The following is a 26,350-nucleotide window of genomic DNA, read 5'->3' as shown; positions in this document are numbered from 1 at the left end:
CAAGCCACGGGAAGAGAGCTAGTAAGGAGTGTTCTTCCATGGTTTCTGCATCCAATTTACTCTGGATGGCCATCCATGCAGACTAGTTGCTGGGCCTTTCTGGGTCAGGTCACATTGGAAGACAGGTACAGCGGGAATCCTGAAGACTGTTTTACCTTTTATTAAGTCAAATCCGTGTGCAATGACTACAAGAGAGAATGAGGAGTCTGGGTCAAGTCACCAACTGTTCCACTGATTCTGCTGGAGAACCTCATTCCTCAGGGGCAAGGGGAAAGCTAAGCTATAGCTCTGCCAGTTCCCTCATTGTCCCAGAGAGCGTGAGCAAGACCCTCGTCCTCAGTTCTTACCTGGTCATGTACCCAAAGAAGACCGTGCCCATAGGGCTGAGTCACCCAATACCATTGGCTTATCTGACTGAATTCCCACAATATCTGAGTTCCTATCCTGACATCAAAACCTCAGTGATAGTTTATGACCTGGCAGTTGGAAACCCTTTCCTCCTCAAGTTGTTTTTGGTCATGGTGTTTATTAGAGCAATAGCAACCAAACTAGAATAACTCTCTTCCCTTCTCTCCATCTCCCTGTAACAACCACAGAAAACATTAAGAACATTATTTCTAATCAAGGATTTCAGGAGACCTAAAGGAAACAAGGCTAGCGCAACTTGGAGGCGATGCTCTATGCACCTGAAGAATGGCAGAGGTGTCACACCTCACTTTCTGCAGCTGGATGACCAGATCACGTTGCACAGCTCAGTCTTCCAGGAAGGAAAAAAGAACACCATAGTAGTTACAGTTTAGGAAAAGACTCACTAACAGTTGCACACTCTTACAACCCATCAAGAATCACAAGTCTTCTGATAGGAAGATATAATCTATACAGATGTGCTTTATTATAACTGTGAAAAGAAAAAGAGCCCTTTCACATCTGTTTCAAAGATTTTGTAACTCTCCTAACAAGTCTTGTATGTACCTATTTCATTCTCTCTATAGATAACAAAAGTTGAATCACATGAACATATCAATCACACCCACCTGAAATGGGGCAGAACTTAGCCTATGAGCCACAGGAAGGAGCAATACCAGCCACAGGAATATAATGAAACCAAGTCTATAGTCCAGTAGAAGTGTCTCCTTTTCTAATCTTCTATAAATACTTCATGATTTAAATTCCTAGGCCTCATTCGTGTGTTGAGCTTGTCCTTCCTAGACTTGGCAAGGTGTACCCTATCTCTAGTGAATTAACTATTAAGAGGACAAGGCTCACTAATTAAGACAACATGCCAAAGAAATTATCTAAAATAAGGAATGAAAACAAAGATGTTCACTATAGTGTTATTTACAATGACAGAATCTGCAAGGAATAAAAAAAAAAATCATAAAAATGGATAAATAGGCTTGGGAATCATCCTGGTAGTAAATTCCTTTTTAGCATGCACAAGACCCTGGAGATGGTGGAGACACACAGACATACAGGCACATGCCCAAGGGACACATCTACTGCAACCTACTCAACTCTATTATTGGACCAACAATTAGCCCAAATAGCACATAAAGAAATGACGATGGCTGCAGCACATTTATAGGCATTTGTTCTTGTTTTAATGAATTAAAGAGCTCCGTGGTTAAGAGCATAGGCTGTTACTCCAGAGGGTTTAGGTTCAATTCCCAGCACCCACATGGCAGCTCACCATCATCTGTACTTGCAGTTCTAGTGGTATCTGGCATCTGCTGTCCTCTGAGGGGTACTGCATGCATGTTGCATGAATACACATACATATAAAATTAAAACAAATAAATCCTTAAAAAATGATCACAGTGAAAAATACATTTGATGTTAATGTAAATGTGTTCACAAATACCTACAGGGCTGTGAGAAGCAAACTTCCCAGTGAAGACAGCTGGCAGGGCATAGCCACATCAGTAGACAGTGAGTCTGGGGATTTGGCTCTAAGTTATCTGCAATATCTTCTGGATGACAGGGGTAGGTATCTGTTTGTCCTTTTGTACTTCGGCATACCCACCAAATCAGTCACTGCACAGCCAAGGAAGCAAAGGCCCTGAGGCAGGTCATACTCCAGGCAAGAAGTCCTGGAACTAGCTCTTGTAGACCAGGCTGGCCTCGAACTCACAGAGATCCGCCTGCCTCTGCCTCCCGAGTGCTGGGATTAAAGGCGTGCACCACCATCGCCCGGCCATAATCAAGTCTTGAAAAAGAAGATTCATCCTAATAGCCCCAGGAAGGAGATAACAACTGCCCTGGCCACTTCTGGGGCTCCTTGATAGAACCTGCCCATTTAACAGCTATGCAGCAAAGGGAAGAAACATGAGGTAAACAGGGAGAACTCAGGAGGATGACTGCTTGTGGGTTTTTGTCTCATGTTTACGACTCACCTCATAGAGGCCTTCAAAGAAGGTATTCTTGTCCTCTGTGCTCCATGACTCCCACTGCCTCCGGACCTTCTTTCCTTCTTCCTTCTCAGGCCCTGAAGAGCCTAAGTTCCGGGAAGAGGAACGCGAACCTCCTGCAGGGGTGGCAGGAGCAACCACAGATATGTTTCCAGAAGATGATGCGCCACCGTCACCTCCTTGGAGAGAAAGGACTATACAGTGACCTATTCCAGAAAGCTGAGGAACAGGAGCAGGGAGGATAAGGGGGCACCAAGGACAGGGCCACTGCCCAACCCAACCATAACTCTTCAACAGGAGATGCCAGCAAAAGAGCACCCAAAAGCTGCTGAGACCTGGCAGAGTTGACAAGATGAATGAATCTAAAATGCTTGTACTGAAAGGAGAGAGACTGTGTGGGCTATTTTAACAATACAATGAATTTGACATTCTGTCCATACTCAAAGGTATAATCCTTGTCCTTGTAGCAAATCCAAGAATCACATTGCATCCTGATTCTTGTTCAAATGTGTTTTTTTTTATTTGAAATACTCTTAACCAGAGTCTTTTAAAGATTTTTTTAAAAATAATTTATTTAACTTTATTTTATCCGCATTGGTATAAAGGTGTCAGATCCCCTGGAACTGGAGTTACAGACAGTTGTGAACTGCCATGTGGGTGCTGGGAATTGAACCTGGGTCCTCTAAAAGAGCAGCTAGTGCTCTTAACCAGTGTGCATCTCTCTAGTCCCTTACCATATTTTTGAATAGACAAACTGAACTTTTAAGTAACAGAAGGCATTTTATGTGTAAAAGACTGTCTACATAAGTAAGACTGGCATTTTTGAATACAGACCACTTAATGCCTAAAGTGTTATAGTGTGAAGACTCCTAGTCTTTTTTATAAAAATTTGAACCCAAGGGCTTTGTACATGCTAGGCAAACACTCTATCACTGAGCTTATCATTTCCATACTAAGACCCCTTCCCTTATCTTTTTCTCTGCCTCAGCATTATCTCTGGGGTCCTAAAGTACTGCCACTCTTAGAAGTTCTCCTGAAGCATCAGTCCCTGACTTTTAGCAAAATCTTTCCAAATCCTTTGCCAACAGGGTAGATCAATAAAATGTAAGGGGTCCTGAAGACAAAAATGAGGTCACAGATGAAGGACTTATGCCCTAGCCTCATGCTCTGCCTGCTGAGCTGCTTCTTATTGTAGGAAACAGGATATCACAGCACCCCATTTTAAACAGCAATCTCCTTTTATAAAATTGTAGGACCAAGACACCTTCCAAGCTTGAAACAATCTTATGAGAAAGTAAGACCACAGAAGAAAAAATCCTTTAAAAAACAAATGGCGATTTTGTCAGTCTCATTCAGTAGCCCAGGCTTGCCTTGAATGAATGACAACGTTCTTGCTTCAGTCTCCCAAATACTAGGTTTATAGGCCTTTGTAGCGTGTCTGGATCAGAAAATTCTAGTCATCCTGGTGAGACTCCTCCTGGAGAGTTTCAGGGCTACTCACCCCTAGAGTTTCCCTTTACTGGGGAGTAAACGAAGTAGCTTCATAGAAGAGTGTGAAAGATAAAAAAATTAAAAATGAGAAGTCCAGCCAAGCAGTGGAGCATGCTTTTAATAGCAGCACTCGGGAGGCAGAAGTAGGTGTGAGTTTGAGGACAGCCTGGTCTATCAAGCAAGTTCTAGGCCAGAGCTGTTACAGAGAGAAACCCTGTCTCAAACACACACCCACATACAAACACAGAATCAGAAGCCCATTAACCCATAACACTTGAAAAGACTATCTGAACAAAGTATTAGAACACACATAAAGGCTTCAAGCAGGGGCTGTTGAGAACAGGAAATCGGAGACCTGATTTTCCCTCTATCAGCTTTGTCAGCCCTTATGTATATGCTGTAGTCTGTGTCACTGCGCATACTCACCAATGATGAGGGTATGATGTGGAATCACCCTTGGGATCTCAATCTTTCCTTTCTTTCTTTCTCTCTTTCCCTTCCTTCCTTCCTTCCTTCCTTCCTTCCTTCCTTCCTTCCTTCCTTCTCTCTCTCTCTCTCTTTTTTTTTTTTTTGAGCCAGGGTTTCTCTGTAGTTTTGGAGCCTGTCCTGGAACTAGCTCTTGTAGGCCAGGCTGGCCTTGAACTCATAGAGATCCTCCGCCTGCCTCTAGAGTGCTGGGATGTCAATCATTTCTTAGCCTGTCAATGTCCAATATAATATTCTCTAGATGTTGGACAATGGCATCAAGCTACGTGTCTAAACAATGACAAGATCAAAAGGAGAGATAATTCTTTATGGGAATGCTTAACTCAGATAGTTTTTATACTTTTTAAAAGATTTTTATTCTTTTTATTTTGTGTATGTGCATGTTCTGTGTATCTCTGTATGTGAATGTGTGAAAGTGCCTTGGGGGGCCAGAAGAGGGCACCAGATCCCCTGGAACTGGACTTAGAGATGGTTGTGAGATACCTGACATTGATGCTGGGACTGAATTCAGGTTCTCTCAACAATCTGCAAGATTTCTTAACTGCTAAGCCATCTCTCTATCCACAACTTGGGGCTATTAAGTGGACTGTCAACTTAGCATAGTCTCTACCCTATTGTGAGTTTATTAGGAGGTAACTTCACTGTGAATCAAAGAGCAGCCATATTTCAAGGTACAATATCTGAAAACATCTCATTATTCAGAAAACTTCACATTTGCACCCATGGAAAACATTTTAGCTAGCTAGCCACATCAAATGGGCTCTGGTCTCTCATTTAGATATGTGTGGGTTAACTTAAAGAGGCAATACTATCAGGCTTATAAAAACAACACAGAAATCAATGGCTTACCAGAACCAAACTGTCTAGTTACCTAGTAGTAACCTAAATAACATAAGGTATTTAAATATTGATTAAGAATAAAAACCATGGTGGTGCATACTTTTAATCCCAACAATCAAGAGGCAATGGCAGGCAGATCTCTCTGAGTTCTAAGCCATCCTGGTCTATGTAGTGAGTTCTAGAGAGACCCTACCTCACAAAATAAATAAAAATAAGCCAGACAATAATGGTGCACACCTTTAATTCCAGCACCCAGGAAGCAGAGGCAGGCGGATCTCTACGAGTTCAAGGCTAGCCAGCCTGTTGTGCAAGAGATAGTTCCAGAACAGGCTCCAAAGCTACAGAGAAACCCTATAACAAACAAACAAACAATAAATAAATAAATTAAAACATACAAAAGAAACCTAGTTCCTTAAACTCACACCAGTTTTCCAATAGTTAATGACATCACATGGCTCATGGTAACCTTCCTAGATAATGCAAAGCATTTTACTCAGAGTGGAAATTGCTAATACACTCAGTGTTGTATTTGATATTCAATATTTACTGCTCTGAACACAGCCACAGAATGAAAATAGACTACAGTCTGCATCTACACCAGCAATGCTACTCAGGTCCCTGGGTACACAGCAGTCCAAGGAAGAGCTGGACAAATCTCAAGACCATCCTTTCAGCACAACAAACCTGGGGCTTCCTAAAGTGTTTGCAACAGGTAGGGTGTGACAGTACTTCAGGGAGACAGGAGATGTTTCTGTGGTGAACTGGGAATCAAGTCACAAATTAAAACAGTTCTCAAATACCAGGATATGTGGTTCACAGGAACCCATAATTCTTTAGATGCTGCAGTTCAGGAAGTGCTGTCTGTCCACCTCTGCACCCCCACAATGGAAGACTTTTGAGTTATTTCTAGTTTCCTAAGAAACACAACCTCTCTTCTCCACAGTAACAGCAAGCCAGTCAGTCAGCCTGCCCCCCACTCAGGTTAGTTTCTTTTAGTCAATGTTGGCACTAGCATACTCAACAATAACAGACACACCATTTCAAACCCCAGAATCCAAGTGTCTGACCAATGTCATGAGATTTCACTGGTTCACTGGTGACCTAAATAAGGAAGACTGAAGTTTATGGGAAACTGAATGAATGCCAATCTGAGGTAGAAGGAACCTCAGGTATAGGATAGACCAAATCTCAATCCCAATCACAAATCTACATCAGTGAGAAGGGCTGAGGCAGCAAGCAACCACTCAGAGCAACAGCTACCTACCATTCCAAGGGCCTGCTATTTGCTTGAGATATCTGGCCCTTCCTTCTTATATTTCAAAAGTCTTATATCCTCAGGAGGGAAATTAAGGCAACCTGGATATTTAAGTACAAAAGGAAATCACTCCATGCCACTATTTCTAGCATTTACTATGTAGCATCCTAGAAAACAACAGTTTTGGAGAAATAACGCTGACACTAGTCTTCCTCCAGAATTTCAGATGAAAGACAAAAAGAATAAAAACAGGAACGAGGAACACTGGTGGACTATAATAACAACAGCTTGGAAGAGGCTCAGTGCAGAAAATGCAGAGGGAAACAGCAAGTGACCAAGGTGAACAGGAAAACAGAAGTAAAAATGCAAGATGATAAAATGGCTTGGGGAAGTCTGCAAGGACTGGAAGCTTCCCCAGGGTGCAGAGGCCAAGGATCCATGGGTGCAGAGGCAGGTAAGAAGGTCAAGGCTCCGTGGGTGCTTTGGAGAGCACAGAGGGCTTTGCTGATAGCATGATAGTGCCCCTGAAACGTGAAGAGACACGGCATATACAAACAGGCTCCCCAGCGGAGAGTCCCCTGAAAGCAAGGACAAGGTCCTATTCTCCCAGGTCTAAGCTTGGCATCAGGCTCCATGCAACAGAAGCTCAGCGACAGCTCAGAAGCAGTGCAGGCAGACAAGGAGCCACTGAACACTAGCTTGCTCCTGGCCGCCTGTGCCTCAGTCTCCACACAAGTACACCCAGGTTCCGAAGACTCCACCACAAAACCCATTACTGGGCCAGCTGTGCCCAACCAATTCCAACATTTTCCTCTCTATTTATACAGTTCACCATGCTTATTATAGTAGGAGTCTCCAGAGCATGTACGGGACGACATTACCTAAGGAAGACAAAAATCACCCTGCCTATTAACCAGGAAGGATGAGAAAACAGAGTAGCTCCTCACTGCTAAATGGCTATTCAGTATACAGCAAGCTTGGGAGTAATAGACTATGACTTCAACTTCAAAACACACGCACGTGTGCGCACACACACACACACACACACACACACACACGAATATCTTCTTTCTCTCTGACCAAACCATCATATGGCAGCAGTTTTTCTTATACACAGGGCTACAAAATCAGGATTCTAAAAAGGACAAAGTTTGAAACTTGACCTTGAGGTCTATCCTCAGTTTGTGAAAGATAAGGAAACTGAGGTTAAATGACCTCTCCAAAACCACACAGTTCATGAACAGCAGGTATTAGGACTTTGAAAATTTTCTATTTCTTAAAAATACATTTTTACAAACTTCACAATTGGGTTTGGGAATTATCACTATTGATGAGACGTTGGAGAAGGAGGAGAGGAAGAGGAAGGAGAGAAAATAGAGAAGGGAGGGAGGAGAGAAAAGAAAGGAGAGTGGGAAGGAAGAGAACAAGAACAATTTGGTCCACTTCAAAGAATACCATTATAATATGCCATATTTTTTTTTTCCAAGACAGGGTTTCTCTGTAGCTTTGGAGCCTGTGTAGACTAGACTGGCATTGAACTGCCATGTTTTAAAAGAACATTAACTCACTGTCTCTCTCTCTGTGGTTTGTGAGCTTCCTTCTGTGAACTAAAAACATTAACTCCAGAGCAGCAGACATTGGCCTGTTCATTTAGTCTGTTCTCAGGACGGTGTTTCAGAATCATCTACAAACTTGCCCACTCTCGATTCCAGAACAGAAAAGCATTCCTATGTTCTATGTTTGCAGCATATAGGACAGAGACATTTCACAGGAGCCAAGGATGCTACATACCACCAAGGCTCAACAAGGCCACTTCAATCTACAATATACATAGTCAAGACAAAAGGCAAGAGTTCATGAAGGGAATCTCAGATGCTATGTGATGCTGGCATAGGACATTCACATCAGAAGCTAGTTCAAGCAGCTTTGCTTGTAGAGTCGCAGAGGTGTCTAAGAGGTACCATCCCTACCAAGGTCACCCAGAAGGAACTCTTCAGAAGTAGCCAGTACTCAGTGATTGCCATCTCAAGGGACGAACCCAAACTCTTACCACTGGCCCAGCCCCATCATCAACTCTCATTCAAAGACACTGCTTGATTCAGAAGAAAAGTGTTCAATAGACAAATAAGGATCCCTCTCAACTCTGGTATCCAACTTGTCCCCAAAGATGCCATCTATATGCTCCAACTGTTCCGTGAGACCTTTCCAAGGTGACCAGACTCTAAAATGCCCTCCTTTACACCCTGAAGATGACTTAGAGCCTCAGTTCTCTCCCTACGTTACTCATTTATCACCTCGGCAGAGATCTTGTTCTCACACCTGCAAAGCTCAGTGTCAACCTCAAAGGTCCTTCCATCCCTCCCACAAACAAAGAAAGCACAACTAAAATCCCATTGTTTCTATAAAAACATAAATCCTCCTTAGGGACTACTACTGGAATTTTTCTCATTGTTTTCTACAGTCAAAACCTTTTATCCCTATGGAACTACAAACAAATGTTTTTAGGTGGTTTTATATTATTCTTTAGTCCTAAGATCATCACAGTTATTCAACCTAACAAAAGCCTTCTATATACTCTATGACAACATCAATTTTTCAATTTGTGACTGTGCTATCTGAAATAGTTTCTATACACTCCAAAATAAGGCACAAATATCAAGATGCAAAGCACTCTTTACTAGCAAAAGGCAATCCTACTAAGGTAGACACCATGGAAACTACATTAATTTCAACCTTAAAAGGAAATGAGTTAAGCGTAGTAGTGCATGCCTTTAATCCCAGCACTACAGAGGCTGGAGGTAGATTTCTGTGAGTTCTAGGCCAATTTGTCTACAATGCAAATTCAAGGCCAGCCAGAGTTATTGTAGCCAGCCTTCAACACAGTAGCAAATGTTACCTTACCTACTTAACAACTTCCTTGAACCATATGATTTATCACGAACCTCTGAGTAATATACTTGCACATGAGAGCTGCAGCAGCAGGCCCTTTGTGAATTGAAAGCCAGCCTGAGCTAGAGTGAGCCCCTGTCTCAAAAACAAAATTACACAGTTTTGATAATTTGCTCTCTGCCTTGGTGTCATCACAAGAAGTCTAAGGATTGTGCACCCTGGCTCTTCTTACACATTGAGAACAGGTGTGGTCTATGTCAGAAATAGGGATCACATGTTCAGGCTGTCTTCCATTGTATGTGATATCACAGAGGGTGTGGCTGAAAGCAAGACAGAGTCTCCTTCTTCCTCTTCTGCCTGGGCCTCAATGTGCTTGGCATTGCTTGATGTCACTGCTCATGCATACCTACAATGGGCTCTGCCCCATTCTCATTTAACTAGACTGGGTAGAGGAACCACAGTGCTCTATCCTTCAGTCTTTAGATGCGCTGACCTCTCCTCTGAACAGTGTGAACACAGAGGCCTCATGGGACATGCCACTGTAGCCCAGCAGCAAGTGAATGCTGGGTACACGCCTTGTGACAAGCCTTGAAAGTGGCTGCAAAGCAGTGAAGCAGCACCAGGCCCTCAGCGCATCCCCACCTACATGGAGGAAGGTAATATTCTGGCTGTTTCCTGCTTGGCACAATCCTAAAGGCAAAAGCTAAGCAGAAGTTCACGGGATCTAGAACTACATGTAGCTTTCAGCAAGCCTATCTTGCAGAAAGTTCTCTTGAGAACGGATGAGCTCCAAGTCCCTTCTATAAAGTCGAATTCTTCAACCCTAAAGGGTAAGATGGTAAGTACGGGTCTCAGCCACGAGCACACCTGCCTACTCAAAAGGAAATCCATAGTTCAGGCATTATGACTTACTTCTGCCCTGCTATACACATGGACCAGGCATCTAAGAGCTCTGGAGTGAAAGCTGAGCCCTGGACTGCTAGTTCAAACCTCTTTCCAAAGTGGAAAATGGACTGCAAGAGCTGAAAAGCTTAGAAAGCATCTTTTAAACACACCTTCTTAAAAAAACGTATTTTATATGTATGGGTGTTTTGTCTGCATGTATGTCTGTGTACTGTATACATGCAGAGTACACAGAGGCTGGAAGAGGGCATCAGATCCCCTGGAACTGCAGTTAGAGATAGCTGTTGTCCACCATAGGGTGCTGGAAACCATGAGCACTTGTCAGTTCTCTTAACTGTGGAGCCATCTCTCCATTGTTTTCTTTTTTTAAAGGTAGGAAACCGAGGCTCAGAGAGACGCACTATTTGCTGAGTAGTGCTCCGGTGTGTGAACCAGACAAACAACAGAAGGCTCTCGGTCCCAGCCTAGGTTCTTAGGAACAGTCTCAGTAACTCTGGGTTTCAGTCACAGAAGGGTCCTCAAGTCTCCCAGACAGTGTGGCAGGGCTGGAAGAATCAAGCAGATCTGCTATTTCTGCTCTAGCTTGAATTCAGTACAGAAACAGTAAACCAGCTTCTATAAAAAGTTACATTCAAAAAAGTTACAGAAATGAAAATGCCTGTCATGGGGGCACTAAGTCTTCTCTCCCATTATCATTAACAACAAACAAACAAACAAAATACAATAAAAATTGTTTTCATTCAAATCAAAGAATCTACTCTTATGTCCTCAGAGAAAGAAAGCAGAGCTATGTACAGAAAAGCAGACAAGGAGAACCTCCATCTTCTTCATAAGTCCTTCCTTCCAAATTCCCATCAGGATGGGACTTGGAAAGATGGGAAGCCAACAAGCAAAAGAACCGCCACTGCTTTAGCTGTGAGCCTTTTTCACATATGCAAGTCATGTTTTTTTCCAAGTGAGACTAAAATTGCAGGCATTCCTCCCTTCCTAGTGACCCATGCTGAAGAGCCACAGTGGAGATTTCCAGGGCAGAAGAGAAATGTTCCTCCAGAGAACCATTTCCAAGGGTTGGCTACACAGCATGAATAAGCATGTGGTCACACCTGACTCCTCCTGGAGTGGACTGAGGTGATGATTAAGCAAAGGTTTCTCCAAAGCCAGAATGGAGATGACCAGGGCATGAAGTACATCCAAAGAGTCTGTGCATCCCATGAGTGGATGACAACTACCAAGAGTACTCAGCAGACAGGCAGGCACTGCCAAAAATGTTGTCAAAAGAAACAGACTCTCACTTCCCTCCTAGAAGCATGGCTATAGCTTACTCTATGGTAAGTCACATCGTGGACAAGAATCAGAACCAGAAGCACCAATGATGTAAGGGACAAGTTAACTAGGAAGCCTTTTCCACCGTGCAAACAAAAGCAAGGCTCCTTTCGTCACTTCACAGTTCCCATCCACTGGATGTCAGTTTTGGCACCTCTTCTACATACAGCTAGGTACATAGCAATACATAAGTAAGTGCGCTTACACCAACATATTTCCTCCCAGCAGTCAAACTTCAAGAGGCACCAATGATTGCTATCGTTCCTTTTTTCTTGAGTACATCTCTGACAGAAAAGCAAATCTGAATAGAGAATTGAGAGGGCAAGGGCATAATGTAAGTAGTTTTTCTGAAATACCATTACCAAAAGCACCCGAAGAACATAAAAGCTTAACATAGACCCAAGAAGTTTAAGCGTACCTGTATCTTCTAGTAAAAAGCAGTTTTACAAAAACAATTAAGCTATGTAAATTCATGTTCTTCTAACACTAAAATGAACTTATGTGAGGCAACTTTTAGTTCTGGAAACATACAAAGTTACCTCGAGCTTAGATGTTTAAGTAAGCATACTCACTTCAAAAGGCTTTATCCTGTGGTACGGCCATGAATCTGAAGGCCAGCCTTCCAGAGGAGGACAAGGCAGAGAGAGTTTAATGGAGCACATTTGGGTCAGATCCTCAACTTCTCTCTTAGCTCTTCTAACCCTCTTTAAACCACCCCTCTTTAAACATTCCCTCTTTAAAACTACCAGGATCATCGTGGTAATTTCTATCAATACTTCCCAAAGAAACAATAACAACAACAAAATAAACTATAATAGTTCAAGTGCTGTAAAAAAGTGTTTTGGTTTTGGTTTGTTTTTTGGAGACAGGGTTTCTCGTAGCTTTGGAATGTGCCCTGGAACTCACTCTGTTGACCAGGATTGCCTCAAACTCACAAAAATCGGCCTGCCTCTGCCTTAGGAGTGCTAGGATTAAAGGTATGCGCCACCACCCAGCTGGGTTTTGTTTTTTAAATACAGGGTCTCACTATGGAGCCCTAGGTGGCCAAGATCTTGCTGTGTAAATCAATTACATCTTGAACTCTCAGAGATCAACCCACCTCTGCCCCCCAAATGCCTGGCTGTAAGTTTAGAGAACACATTGGAAACTGATGTTCCATTTGTATTTTTGAAAAAACCATGCACATCAGTTTAGGCTTGTTATCTTAGCACTCAGGAAGCTGAGGCAGAAAGACTGCTAAGCACCGAAGGTCAGCCTAAGGCTACTTAGTAAATTCCAGGCCAACCTGGGCTACCTAACAGATCTTGTCTTTTAAAAAAAGGGGTGGGGAGAAAAGGGCAAACTTGGTCAGAAATGATTGCAAGAGCCAATTGCTTGCACAGTTAATAGAATCCATGTTGAAATACAAATAAACAAAAGCAGACCAGGAAATACAGGCACGTGAAGAACCAAAATGGGACTTTAAAAAAATTACTTCTTTAAGAGGCCTCAGAAAAGCAGTCACAGTCCCAACACAAGGACAGCACCGAGGGCTGCCTCCTGATAGGTCGCCGTTGATTTCATCAAGTGGAGATCCTTTCTGTGACACCAAGTCTACTTCGGTTGAAACTCTGAGGGTGGCATTTTTGTGTTCTTCATACTTTCAAGCCAGGAACTCTTTGGTGGCGGACAATGAGCCAAACCCAGTCTCTGCCATCACTACCCGTACTTTTTAAATTTCTCATCAACAACCTCCCTGGCCCATAAATTTCAAAAGCCAGTTCCTTTGTTACATTTCCACCACTTGAGGTGTGAAAAGAGAGCAAGTACTTTCTCTGCCTAGTCTTGAGCTATTGTGCGTAATTTAAAATGGCCATCCATGGAAAGCCGTCAGGGACCCTTTGGGAATCTATTTCTCTTGCCCAGAGAAAGGACAATCGCTGCCCCTTGTCCTGGTGTAAAGAGAAAAGTAACAGACTCGAAGAAGTAGAAGAGGACACGTGCCCCTGCAAGTGCCACCCGCCAAAGGATAGGGTCCCTACCTTTTCCGCGCGGCCCGGAACCGCTGGCACCACCACTACCCACAGCGCAGGGCGCGTCCTTCCTGGGCCTCTTGCTCTGTGGTCGCACGCTGGACCTGAGGAAGTGGTGCTGGTCTTGGGGACTACCCTGCGGTGGGGACGGCGCTGGTAACCCTCTGGGTGGTGCTGGGGCTCCGGCGGCCCGAGGGGTCTGCCCGTCCCTCTTTGTGCTGCTGCTGTCCTCCGCCGCGTCCGCGCCGCCGGGCCCCTCTCCGTCCAGAGACTCCTCATCGGCCGTCCGCTTGCCCAGCTTCTTGAGCCCTTCCTCCCCGCTGCCGGCGTCGCCCAACTTCACTGTCATCCTGCGGCGGGAGAGGCGAGGAGCGGTGAGGAGGGCGACGGGCAGAAGTTTACCGCCGGCCTCCCAACATGGCGGCCGTTGTTTGTTCCAGCGCCGCCCGCCGCCCGCCCGAGGGCCCGCACAGTGCTGAGTCCGACCGGACCGGGACCCCGCCCCGCCCTTGGATGCCCCCAACCCAGGCTGGCCGACACCGCCCAGAGTCGTGGAAGGCACGGCGGCAAGGCCTAGACTCAGCGCTGTAGGAGCCGCTGTCCCGCCACCTACCCCTCGGCGCCGCAGCTCATGGCCCAACCTGGGCCCGCCTCGCTCCCCGCACCGCCCGTGGCCCCTGGCCTCCCCTCTGCTCGCTGGAGACGCGCGCGATCGTGCCGCGCACCTGCCTAGTGCAACGGCCCGCGCTGCCCTCGGAGCCCCCAGAGCTCCATGGGCCAAAGCTGCCGCTCCCTCCGAAGCTGGCATGCAAAGAGAGAGGCTCTGCACTCCGGGAACCTTCCCAGGCGGGAGACGGGAGATGAACCGACTACAACGCTCGTGCAACAAAGCCTGTTGCACGGAACAGGTTAGGGAACACAGGAAAAGTGACAGCATACACTATTATGTTCCAGTCGGATTTCAAGAATCAGAACTAAACTATGTAAACAATGCTGGAAACAACAAAATTCTTGTGATAACTTCTGCCACTGTCATAAAAATATCGGTAAACAAAATAACAATTATATGCAGCCTAGAGAAGTTACACTCAGAATAAACTAAGGATCAGGTACATTCCAACATCTTAGGCATAGGCTGTGTACGTGATAAAGCAGGAGAGACATTGCGTTCTTCAGCAGACGCGACACTAGGCTCAACGCAACTTCTGAGAACATTCCCATTTAATATGAAAACTAAACAGAGCAAGGCACCAACGCTAAGAAGGAAACAGATTGAAAGTAGAGACCGGGACGTAAAACTCCAAGTAACACCACAAAATGGTGCTGCAACAAACGGTGTGCATTTTCCTATTTGGGTCTGATCTAATACTGGCTTAAGAAAACTGGCACAGAACCACATACCCACGCTAAGGGATTTCACTCACAGGACTTCTCTTTGAACATATTCACTTTTAAGCACCTCACCCAGGTGCCCAGAACCCTGTCATTGCGCTACGGAGTGAAACCCATTCCCAGAACCAGCCGTTCCAATGCCACCGAGCAAAACCGCGTCAGTCCAACAGGACCCACTCGCCTGCGCGCCAGGCCGCGGTCCCCAGGCGCATTCCGGTCGTTCCCCAGTAGCGGTGAACTCCATAGGAGTCCGTCCACTAAACCCGTCACTTCCTGACCGTGGGAGGCACGGGCACTGCGGGCCTCAACCAGGCTCCACACCCTTTGTCCCATTCCGGGTGGGAAAAGCTCACACCGTCCCGGGGAGTTGACCGCTGGCTGCACGCAGCACAGCCCGCCAATACCGCAGCCCCTCCGCGGATCCAGTAGGCAACCGAGTGCAGCCTGCGGTCACCTTTTTCATCCAAGCCTCCCGGCAGCCTGGATCCCGGATCCCGGGCCTCCGCGGGCGCCCGCAGAACCAACCGGGCCGGGCAGCTCCGGCTGCGGCGAGGCCGCGACGCCGGGCTGGTGGTCGTGTGTTGGATGCAGTCGCCGAGCACCGTTCCCTTCGCACGTTCTTTCCGTGGACCGGAGTGCGGCTGACAGGGCTGAGGGCGCCGGTGCTGCCGCCGCTCGCCCTCCCACACCCGGGCCGCCGCGCTCTAAACAGTTCCGGCTACGGCGGCCGCCGGGGACCTGAAGTCAGCGCCGGAGCGGGGCGGGGCGGACGTCTTGCAAGAAGACGAGCACGTCCAGCTTTTCTGCGGGCGCGCCCAACCAGCTGTGTTACCATTGGTCTGCAGGGGCTGCGTGCGCGCGCGCGCAGGGTCTACCGGGGCGGGCCCGCAACGTGGGGCGTGTTGTGACGGCAACCTCGCGCACTTACGGACCGTGCGTCTCTTCGGGTTGGCGAACCGACAGCCAATAGGCTCAGCGTCCGGGCTGTGATTGGCTGTGGCTGTGTTGACGGATGCGTGAGAAGAAATCACCGCCTCGGCGGGGCGTCTCGAAACGCGCGCGAACTCGGGTGGGGATAAGGCACTAGGAAAACAGGTTCAGGGCCATAAACATATCATAGCATACCCCACTGACACTTGTCCCTTTTGAAGAGATAAGGAAATGTTATTAAAAATTCTATTGCTTACGCAAGTGGCGTTTGAAAATGAGTATCCCAGTTCAGGGAAGGTCCCCGCCTCTGGTTATCCCCTTCGCTCATTTGCGTGGACCGTGCTACTGCGCCTGCTCTCCGGCGACACCCGCCGTTGGCTAACACTGGCTGAAGTGCGCACGGTCGCCCAGGGAACCCCTTTCCCAGTCTCGAGGTTCTGCCGAGTACCGGCTTGCAGCTGTCTCCCGAGACGTGAACGCGCCACACTTGGGGGCGGCGTCCAGTACTCAGAACGTCCGAGAAGCTCTCGAGCTGCGTCCTCCCATCCTAGTAGATGCAGCAAAGCTCCGCGAGGTGCCGGCTAATGGCCTCCGTAGTGGGGTGGAAAGGATGAATCCAAGGAGAAAAGAACAGGAAACTTGGCGCAGCTTGCCCTGAGTAGCAAATCGTTCTGGTCCATGCATTAGCAGGCAGCCCAAACTGTGACCCTGAGGCGGGCCCAAGATTCGGAGCTGCCCCGGGTGGTACCGACTGTCTTCGGCTCTTTCCTCGGCCAGCCGCCAGTCGTTTCTGGAAGCATCGGAGGTGCGGCGCTCTCCCTCAACTGCTTCTGCTTTCTTCGAGCGGTGTTGTCCTGGCAACACGGAGGTATAGGGAGTCTGACGAAGTTAGATTCCTATTGCTGAGATGCAGAGGGGTCTGGGGTTGGAGTAGGGAGCCCAGCCAGGCTTAAGGTGGGGAGGGCCCATTAGGATCGGGCTGGGGCCCCAAGTGGCTTGCCAGGACCCTCTTGATTTCTCTATCTATGCTGGCTTCATGAGGGTTATCCCTCCCTGCACAATGCTAGGACCTCCTGCTGATTTTTCGATTTGCCACGTGGATTCCTCTAGATGCATTTAGTGCAAAGTGGGGGGAAGATAAGAAAGTCAAAATCCTGAGCTTGGTCAACCTTCGGATGGCTTTACAAAGATCACATGACCGCTTTGAACTACAGTAATGTTACAGCCTTTTCAGTAATGTTTACCTGAGGCAGCCAGTGACCTTATTCTAGCCTAGAGGGTGGCGACTGGTCAATTCCCCTGGAAGTCTATTTTAGAACCCATTCTTGTGTTCCTGAAAGTGTCTCAGAGGAGTAACTTTTCTTTAAGTTTTGTTGGTATGACTCCTCGGCATAATGGGCCTAACAGATTGTTTCCGAAAAGGTGTTTGTTTGGTGGAGGCAATTATCCCTGAAAACAATTGATGAGTATAAAAAAGAGGATCAGTTGACTGGAGAAAGTGAGATTTTCTTTTTCTTGTTTTATGTCCTAGACTCTTGAAGCTTGTTTTATAGAAGAAAGGGTAAGTACTTGTTCCTGGACTAAAGCCATTAATGAATTCTCATTAAGTATTTTATTGTGAACATCTTTCTCCTAAGGTTTACTTTAATAACTTTTTAGTTATGTGACTGATAATCACTTAAACACTAGAGTGCTAGTGAAAGAGAGAATGAACTATTAAAACGTTGTATAAAAATGGAGTTATTGAAGCTGGCATCTAGCCCCCTTTTTAAAAATAGAATTTTCGCCGGGTTGTGGTGGCTCACACCTTTAATCCCAGCACTCGGGAGGCAGAGTCAGGCAGATCTCTGTGAGTTCGAGGCCAGCCTGGTCTACAAGAGCTAGTTCCAAGATAGGCTCCAAAGCTACAGAGAAACCCTGTCTCGAAACACCAAAAAAAAAAAAAAAAAGAAAGAAAAAAAAGAAAATCTTCTTTCTTTTTTTGAGGCAAGGTCTCACTATGTAGACAATACTGATTCAAACACATAGGGATCCTCCTGCCCCTTCTTCTTGAGTGCTGGGATTAAAAGCTTGTGCCATGATATTTGGCTTTTTTTATTTTTAATGTGTGTATGTGTACGCATGTGCGCCAGCAAAGGCATCAGATCCCGGAGGAACTGGAGTTACAGGCAGTTGTGAGCTGCCTGATGTGAGTGCTGGGACGTGAAGTAACGTTGTCTGGAAGAGCACTGTGCTCTCTTGACCACAGAGCCATTGTTCAAGCCCATGTCACAGTCCAGATTCAGCTTCTCCAGGGTCACTGTAGCCTTGTGATCCTGACTGTCTAAAAGAGACATCTGCCCGCTACCATCTGGATGTCATAGCTAGACAACATTCATGAGTTTTATGGTTTTACTAAAATTGAACACTGTTTTTCTCCTGTTCCCCCTGTACAGGTGTTCTCTTATGGGCAATTTGCTTTTATTTTGTTTTAAAGTTTTCTTTGAAAATATCTGTAGAAATTAAAATCATGCTTATTGTCTATACAATGAGAATTTCCAAGAATTATTTAAAGTCCTGGTTTCAGTGCTCACTTTTATTATCTTTCTAGTTACTTCTCTGATGACAATGAAGTGTACTTCCTTCCCAGCACACTGTGGGTCACTGTTTGCATCTGATTTTCTGTTTCTCCCTAATAGAGATCTCTAGCAAATGAACTTACCCACATTAGTATAAAGAATATTTTTCGGGTGCTAGGTGTCTTTGTAGGTTTGCTTCCCTTTTGTAACCTTATATGTAGTGGCTCATGGTGTTTTTTTCCCGTCTGCAGGTTTCCTCCCTGACCAGATCTGTACCTCATCATGGCACTGTATTTTGACCACCGAATCAAAGCCCCGGATTCATCCGGATCTCCCTCTCACATTAGCTGGCACCCCACCCACCCATTCCTGGCAGTAGCATCTGAAAGCCCAGCTGCTGGAGGCAATGTAGACATCTACCTTGAACAAGTGAGTCATCGGAGCTACTTAGACTTCAGCAGCTTCTACCTCTTCTGCTCTTTTCTTTCCTTGAGGACAGAGGCCGGGAGTCAGGGTAGCACCACTCTAGATTTCGCCTCATCACTTCTTCCTCAAGGCCAAATTATTCCCACCAACCGAGTGCTCATGTGTGGCAGTTATTTTTTTCCCTGCCATGTAGATTCCTGAGCATGCTTAAACCTGATCCCCTGTGCCACGCATGCCTTCTTCAACTCTTCGTGTTGGCCCTTTGGATTTCTTTAGATTTATTTACTGTATGTGTATGATGGCTTTGCCTATTTGTATGTACATGTGCCAGTGCGTGTCTTCAGGGTCAGAAGACGGCACTGGATCCACTGGAATTGGAGTTATAGATGGTCATGAACCATCATGTTCTTGCTGGGAACCAAACCCAGGTATTTAGCGAGGTCAGTAAGTGCCCTGCACCACTGAATCATCTTTCCAGCCCCATGTTGACCCTTTCAAGCTGTACTAGTTTCCTGTGGCTGCTATAACAAATTACCACAATCTGGGTGTCTCCAAAGAAGAGAAACTGCTTTCCTCACAGCTATAGAGGCCAGAATATAGAAGATCTGGATCTTGCTGACCAGCCAGCCTAGCTGAAGCAGTTAGCTCCAGGTTCACATGAGAGACTCTATCTCCAAATTAGGAGAGCTGACGAGATGACTCAGTGAGTAAAGGTGCTTACAAGCCCGATCACCTGAGGTCAGTCTACAGGACCCACAAGATAGAAGTAAAGAACTGCTCCCTGTCCTTTTACCTCAACACACATCATGACACACACATGTGTATACACAGATACATACAAAATAAGTCATTTTTTTTGTTCTCATTTTTGAGACAAGGTTTCTCTGTGTATCCCTGGCTATTTTGGAACTCTCCCTGTAGACCAGGCTGGCCTTGAACTCATACACCAACCTGCCTCTGCCTCCTGAGTGCTGGGATTGAAGACATGTGCTACCACTACTCGGCTTATAAGTGACTGTTTAAAAAGATTTTGTGAGCGCACATGTGTGTCAGTGCCCTTGGATGCTAGAAGACATCAGATTACTGGAACTGGAGTTAGAGGTGATTGGGAGCTGATCAGGTCCTCTGGAAGAGCAGCACGGACGCTTACCTGCTGATCCATCTCTTCAGTCCCCATGTTATGCTTGTGTACGTGCACATGTGCACCCAAGCACACATGGAAGAGACCATCTGTTGTATCTCCTTATTAAATAGCTCTTCGGATCTTAAAGGAGCGGATGTGAACTGTGTGGATTAGGCAGTTCCTGATATCCCTGCCACTATCTACAATGTGAAATTTTACTTCTTGTTTCACATAGGGCGAGCCTGTGCCCGATACCCACATTGAGAAGTCCTTCCGGGTCACTTCACTGTGCTGGCACCCAACAAGGCTTATCCTGGCTATTGGCTGGGAGACTGGAGAAGTGATAATGTTTAATAAGCAAGACAAGGAGCAGCACACAGTGCCCCTGCCGCATACTACTGACATTGCCATCCTCAGTTGGAGTACCAGCGGGAGCTGCCTGGTATCTGGAGATAAGGTGAGAAGTGCACAGTCTCCGTCCCCACCATGCATATGGGGGTGCACCCAAAAGATACTAAAGACCAAATTATTTAAATGTTTGGTTTCTAGAGTCAAATGATCTCTTCAGGCATGATTGCATGATTTTTTTTCTTCTCATTTTTTACTGGTTGAGAATGTTAGCCAGGGGGCTGGAGAGATGGCTCAGTGATTAAGAGCATTGCCTGCTCTTCCAAAGGTTCTGAGTTCAATTCCCGGCAACCACATGGTGGCTCACAACCATCTGTAATGAGGTCTGGTGCCCTCTTCTGGCCTGCAGACATACACACAGACAGAATATTGTATACATAATAAATAAATAAATATTTTTTTTAAAAAAGAGAATGTTAGCCAGGCAGTGGTGACACATACCTTTTATCCCAGCATGCAGGAGGCAAAGGCAGGTGAATCTCTCTGAATTTGAGGCCAGCCTGATCTACAAATCGAGTTCCAGGACAGCCAGGACTGTTACACAGAAAAACTCTGTCTCCAGAAGGGGGTGGGAGGAGAGAATGTCATACGTGTATATATAATGTGTTTTGATCAAGTCTACCCTACATTTTCCCCCTGCGTTTCTGTCCCTATCCCCAGTACCCTAGTTCCTCCCAATTTTATGTGTTCTTTTCTTTTTCTTTTTATAAAAATATGTATTTGAAGCATGAATTCAACTATTCATTATAAAATCCCATCATGTGCCAAAGATATGTCTATACCTCTTTAATGAACTTGTTAGGATATTGCATATGTGGTGATGGAGCAAATATCCCAGATACCAGCACATTTGTGGCACTCCGAAATCTTCCATGAACACATGGGTAGCTACCCAGAGTCAGTGGTCTAATTTGTCTAGATCAGGGCTCCTTACCTAAAGAACATTGTTAAAGGTAATGTATTGGCATGTTTCAAAGCTTAGAAAAGCCATATAGAGTGGAAAGATTCTATAATTCATTGCTTGGTTCCCCACAGCCCACCCTCCAGCACACATGACTGCTTACAATCTCTCCACTTTCTTCAGCCACACGCTTCTCAGACCTCTAGAGAAGTTAAAAGAATAGTTCAGGTTCTCATTGCTAGTAGCCCTCGGGATCCCGTCATGGTGATGCCCGCCTTCGTCAGTATCCTATTGTGAAGAAACACCATGAGCGAGGCAACTCTTATTAAATAAAACATTAACTGTTACATTACATTAACTGGGCTCGCTTACAGCTTCAGAGAGAGTCCATGATCATCATGGTGGGGAGCAGACAAATATGGTGTTGAACAGTAGCTGAGAACTTTACATCCTGATCTGCAGGGCCTAGCATGGACTTCTGAAACCTCAATCCTCACCCCCCCCCCACAACCCACTTCCTTCAACAAGGCCACACCTCCAAATCCTTCTAATACTCTTCACACAGTTCCATTCCTTGATGACTAAGCATTCAAACATATTAGCTTATGGGGGCCATTCTCATTCAAACCATCACACACCCCTAAACTTCAAGTCTTGGGTGCATAAGAGAGAAAGAATACAGTGCAAGTATTTCAGCACGGGAAGGAAAGATATCCTGACTTGCTGGGAAGTAAGGCTACACCTGAGGCTGTAAAGGGACAGCTGTGGAGGGAAAGGTACCTAATTAGTCTTATCAAATAAAACCGGGAGTCAGATATTGGGGTAAAAGCTGAAATATCAGAGAAGCAGAACAGCTAACCATGAGACTTCTTCCCTCTGTGAAATCTTAGACCAAACAGGTGACATCCTGTCTCTACAAATCCTTAGACTGAACGGGGGTGGGGGGGGGTGCTTTCTCTTACAAATCCTCACACTGAGTTCAGGAGATACTTTCTCTATGAATCTTGAGACTGAGTGGAGGATCCTGTCTCTACAAATTCTCAGACTAAATAGGGAGCCGAGATGTTGTCCTCACTGACCACCTTGTATTCCTATCTCCATCTTTGTAGTGCTGGGATTAAAGACATGTGCTGAGATCAAAGGCATGATCCTCCCAAATGCTGGCATTAACGGAGCCTCCACTGCCTGGTTCTGTTTTTCTTTTAGACTGGTTCGGTCTCAAGTAGCCCTAGGTGGCCTTAAACTCCTCCCAAGTGCTGGGATTAAAGGTGTGTGCCACCATCACTCCTGGCCTCTATGGTTAAATAGTGGCTAGCTCTGCCCTCTGATCTCCAGGCAAATTTTTTTGTTTGTTTGTTTGTTTGTCAGAACCCAAACAAAATATCATACAACAGGTGCCCTGACTTGTTGAGAAGTCAGGCTATACCTGAAGCTGTGGAAGGAAAGGTACCCTGACTTGGGGGGAAGTCAGGCTATCCCTGAAACTGGGGTGTGGTGGGGGGTGGTCTTCTTGCAGGGTGTAGACAGAGCTGGTACAATTAGCTCTGCTCTCTCCTCTCCCCTCTTTAAGGGGGGTAGCCCAGCAGAGGTATCCATTTATTCTCAGCCCTGGCTCAAGATGTTACTACCTCTGCCTCACTCTGCTAAAGGGGAAACCCCTACAGAAATGTAGGGATCTCCTCTGGCTCCAGGAACAAGTTATTACCTTTTCTGTTTAGCCTTCCTAAGAGAACTTCCCAGCCAAGGTTCTGCTCCATGTGCTGGCCAAAGCAGATCTTCAAAACTCTTTTTTTTTTTTCCAGACAGGGTTTCTCTGTAGTTTTGGAGCCTGTCCTGGAACTAGCTCTTGTAGACCAGGCTGGCCTCGAATTCACAGAGATCTGCCTGCCTCTACCTCCCCAGTGCTGGGATTAAAGGTGTGTGCCACCACTGCCTGGCTAACCAAAATTCTTTTTTTAAAAAAAGAGATTTATTTAGGAAGGAGGAGTCCAGAAGAGTGACTGCTTCTGCCAAAGTGAGAAAGGACAGCCAGCAACTGAACAGGCAGAGGGGCTTATATGGGGCTTCTTAGGAGCAGAGTTTCTCTAGGGGAAAGATTTTCTGCTCAGGGATTGGTTGTTTTTGTGTTCAATTGGTCAGGGCAGATTTGGCCTTTTATACCCTTTTGGCTCTATTTCTTTCACTGGTTCTAGGGCCAAAGTATGTTTCTTTGGCTGTGATTTCAGGGTCAGGATGTATTTCTTAGGTTCTAGGTTCAGGGCTAAAGTGTTTCTTTCACTGGCTCTGGGTTTAGGGTCAGGGTGCTAGATTTCATGCTCAGGGTTTGGTTGGCTTCCTGCTCAGTGATTGGTTGGCTTCGTGTTCAGTTGGTCAGGGGAAGAGTTGACTCTGGGGCCAAACTCTGTCTATTTCACTGTCCCTTTTTAGCCTTTTGGCTCTATTTTCAGGGCCAGTCTTTCACTGGCTCTGGTTCCAGGGCCTAAGTGTGTTTCTTCGGCTCTGGTTTCAGAGTCAGGGTGTGTCTCTTTGGTTCTGGATTCCGGTTAACGTGTTTCTTTCACTGGCTCAGGCTTCAGGGTCAGGGTGTGTTTCTTTCACTGACTCTGGATTCAGGGCCACAGTGTTTCTTTCAGTGGCTCTGGTTTCAGGGTCAGGGTGGGTTTCTTTGACTGGCCTTTGTCAGTGATACACTGCAGCAAGACTTGTGAAAGGTACTGGACATCAAGACAAGGTATAGGAGCACTAGTACATCTGTAACTTCTTTGTTAATACAATAGTTTCAAATATTTCACATATTTATGTGGCCCTTAGGTATTTTTTTTCCTGGACTTGACACTAGAAATAATTCATAAATTCATTGATTGTAAGACTTCTCCGCACATAGAGCTTAGCAACACCCTTACTAAGGACTCTGTGAATACCAAGGCCAATGTTCACATGATGCCAGAGGAGCCTTAGAGTCTACCCTTCGCATAGATGTTACCAGTTGTTGACACGTGTCTACCTTTTCTATTCCTGTGTGCACTTTTTCCTGCATATTTGCAAATTCCTCCTAAATGAATACATAAGCATCTAGAACCTAAACTCTCGGACCTCTCCTACATCACTGCTAAGCATCTGTCACATTCAGGAGCGAACACTGATATAGTACTGTTCCCCCATATGCAGTGCATATTCAAATTTCTCTTCTCTGGACTGGGAAAATAAAGGTTCTCGCCATGTAAACATAAGAATCAGAATGTGGATCATCAGTTGCCTGGCAGTTGTGCTCACCTTTAATCCCAGCATTTGGGAGGCGGAGTTAGGCAGACCTCTGAGTTCAGGGTGAGCCTGGTCTACAGAGTGAGTTCCAGGACAGCCAGACCTAGACAGAGAGAGCCTGTCTCAGGGAATAAAAAAAGAATTTGGATCATTAGAACCCATGTAAAACCCAGGCAGGTCTATAATCTGCTATAATCCCAGCACTTCAGGTTGCAGAACAGGTATTAGCTAGATTAGCTGGAATCAGCAAGCTTTGGGTTCAGTGAGAGACTCTACCTCATTAAATAAATTGAAAGATAACTGAGGAAGACATCCAACATCAACTTCAGGCCTCTACACTTAAGTAACACATGCTCACATACATGTGAACATGCATATACACATAATACACACATACACCCGCCTCTAAAATTTTGCCACTTGTTGCAGTAGCTTCCTTTGTAGCTGTCTTTTCCTAGTCCAGGGTTTAGCCAAGGATCTTCCATTACATTTAGCTGTCATTCTCATTGGTGTTTTAGCTAAGACCAATTCCCTGATCTTATGTTCTCCAATCCTCCCTCACCCTTTTGTCTTTCATAATAGTGACATTTTGAGTCCAGACTAGTTGCTTTCCAAAATGTTCCTCAGCTTAAATGTTTAACCGTAACCTCATGATTACTTTCAAGTTAAACATGTCAACCCTCATACTGACCTCTGCAAGAGGTACTGGGCTGTATGGTGGCGTTCTAGGCTCTCCTAGAGCAACAGGACTTCTTATGGACGTTTAGTGAGATCCCTGGAGGTATTTCTTCCTAGGGACAGCCTCCTCCTCAGATGCTAGCAGCTGGTACACATAATGGTGCCAGGGTGAAGTGGCCTCGGTGTCCTTCCCAAAGTCTGGACTTAGAGAAGGAAATGAAGGTCTGACTTCTTGAAATGCTGGGCTCCTGCCAAATGAATGGGACAGCCTGCTGGCCCCAGATGAAGTTTACTTTCCTGGTTTCAGCTGCTCTCTGTTGCTTCCCTTGGTGAGCAAAAACAGAGTACTGTGGAAGAGTGGAGAAGTTGCCGGGATCAAGCCCATTGAGGGATGTTCACTCATTCTTTATACCTTTTCTTCCCCTTTTAGTTCATAATTAAATTAGTTCCAGCACAATGTTAGGTTTTCTGAGAAGGATTAAACATTTCTTGAGTATTTTGACTCAAGGGACTTAGTCAGCTCACAGCTGAGTTTCATATGCCTGAGTAATCCGTGTGGTTAGCTGTTTCTTCATTTTGTCAAGATGAAAATGATGAAGTGTAAGGATCCTGAATTATTCAACTTCACAGGACATTGTCAAACTACTTCATAGCACAAAGGTGGAAGGCTCATTAATGATATTCCATTATACGCATAGATTGATGCCTAGCCCAACTGTCATCAGGGAGGCTTCACCCAGCAACTGATGGAAACAGATGCAGAGACTCACAGCCAAACATTAGGCGGACCTTGGGGAATGCTGCAGAAGAGGGGAGGAAGGATTGTGGGAGACAGTGGAGTCAAGGACAGCACAAGAAAACCCACGGAACCAACTAACCTGGCCTCTTAGGGGCTCACAGAGACAGAACCAACAACTAAAGAGACTGCATGGGAGTGACGTACGCCCCTAGGCCCTATGTAATTTACCTATAAAGGCTTTGTGTAATTGATCTGAGCCTTTGATGACTTCCAGATTGAACACACTGGTTCCCAGCATGCGTGCGTGCGCGCACACGCGCACACACA

At 45.7% G+C, this 26,350-nt stretch overlaps 2 protein-coding genes across 6 annotated transcripts in view; one reads left to right on the top strand and one right to left on the bottom strand.

Annotated features, from left to right (window-relative positions):
- The window catches only part of Cramp1 (cramped chromatin regulator homolog 1), a 58,910-nt gene extending 43,201 nt beyond the window's left edge, over nt 1-15,709 (bottom strand). The window contains exons 1-3 of one of the 4 annotated variants that reach the window (XM_050135528.1): nt 15,454-15,709; nt 13,617-13,957; nt 2,394-2,587 (exon numbers count right to left, since the gene is read on the bottom strand). In XM_050135528.1, coding sequence (XP_049991485.1) covers nt 2,394-2,587; nt 13,617-13,956 — 534 coding nt within the window. In that variant the 5' untranslated portion in view covers nt 13,957; nt 15,454-15,709. Of the gene's footprint in view, nt 1-2,393; nt 2,588-13,616; nt 13,958-14,220; nt 14,243-15,453 lie in introns of those variants that run through there. The other 3 variants (XM_050135519.1, XM_050135538.1, XM_050135545.1) reach the window with 3 other exon arrangements.
- A 540-nt stretch (nt 15,710-16,249) lies between these two features.
- Ift140 (intraflagellar transport 140) overlaps nt 16,250-26,350 on the top strand; it is a 92,203-nt gene continuing 82,102 nt past the window's right edge. Inside the window, exons 1-4 of one of the 2 annotated variants that reach the window (XM_050135509.1) lie at nt 16,250-16,734; nt 17,461-17,490; nt 18,739-18,916; nt 20,272-20,493. In XM_050135509.1, the coding sequence (XP_049991466.1) occupies nt 18,770-18,916; nt 20,272-20,493 (369 nt within the window). In that variant the 5' untranslated portion in view covers nt 16,250-16,734; nt 17,461-17,490; nt 18,739-18,769. Of the gene's footprint in view, nt 16,798-17,460; nt 17,491-18,738; nt 18,917-20,271; nt 20,494-26,350 lie in introns of both variants that reach the window. The other variant, XM_050135506.1, reaches the window with a different exon arrangement.

This window comes from Alexandromys fortis, unplaced genomic scaffold, assembly GCF_014885135.2.
Source record: "Alexandromys fortis isolate MF-2015 unplaced genomic scaffold, M_Fortis_MF-2015_v1.1 scaffold_29, whole genome shotgun sequence".
Lineage (NCBI taxonomy): Eukaryota > Metazoa > Chordata > Mammalia > Rodentia > Cricetidae > Alexandromys > Alexandromys fortis.
Note: the sequence above shows the minus strand (reverse complement) of the source record. Positions and strands in the feature narration are given on the sequence as shown.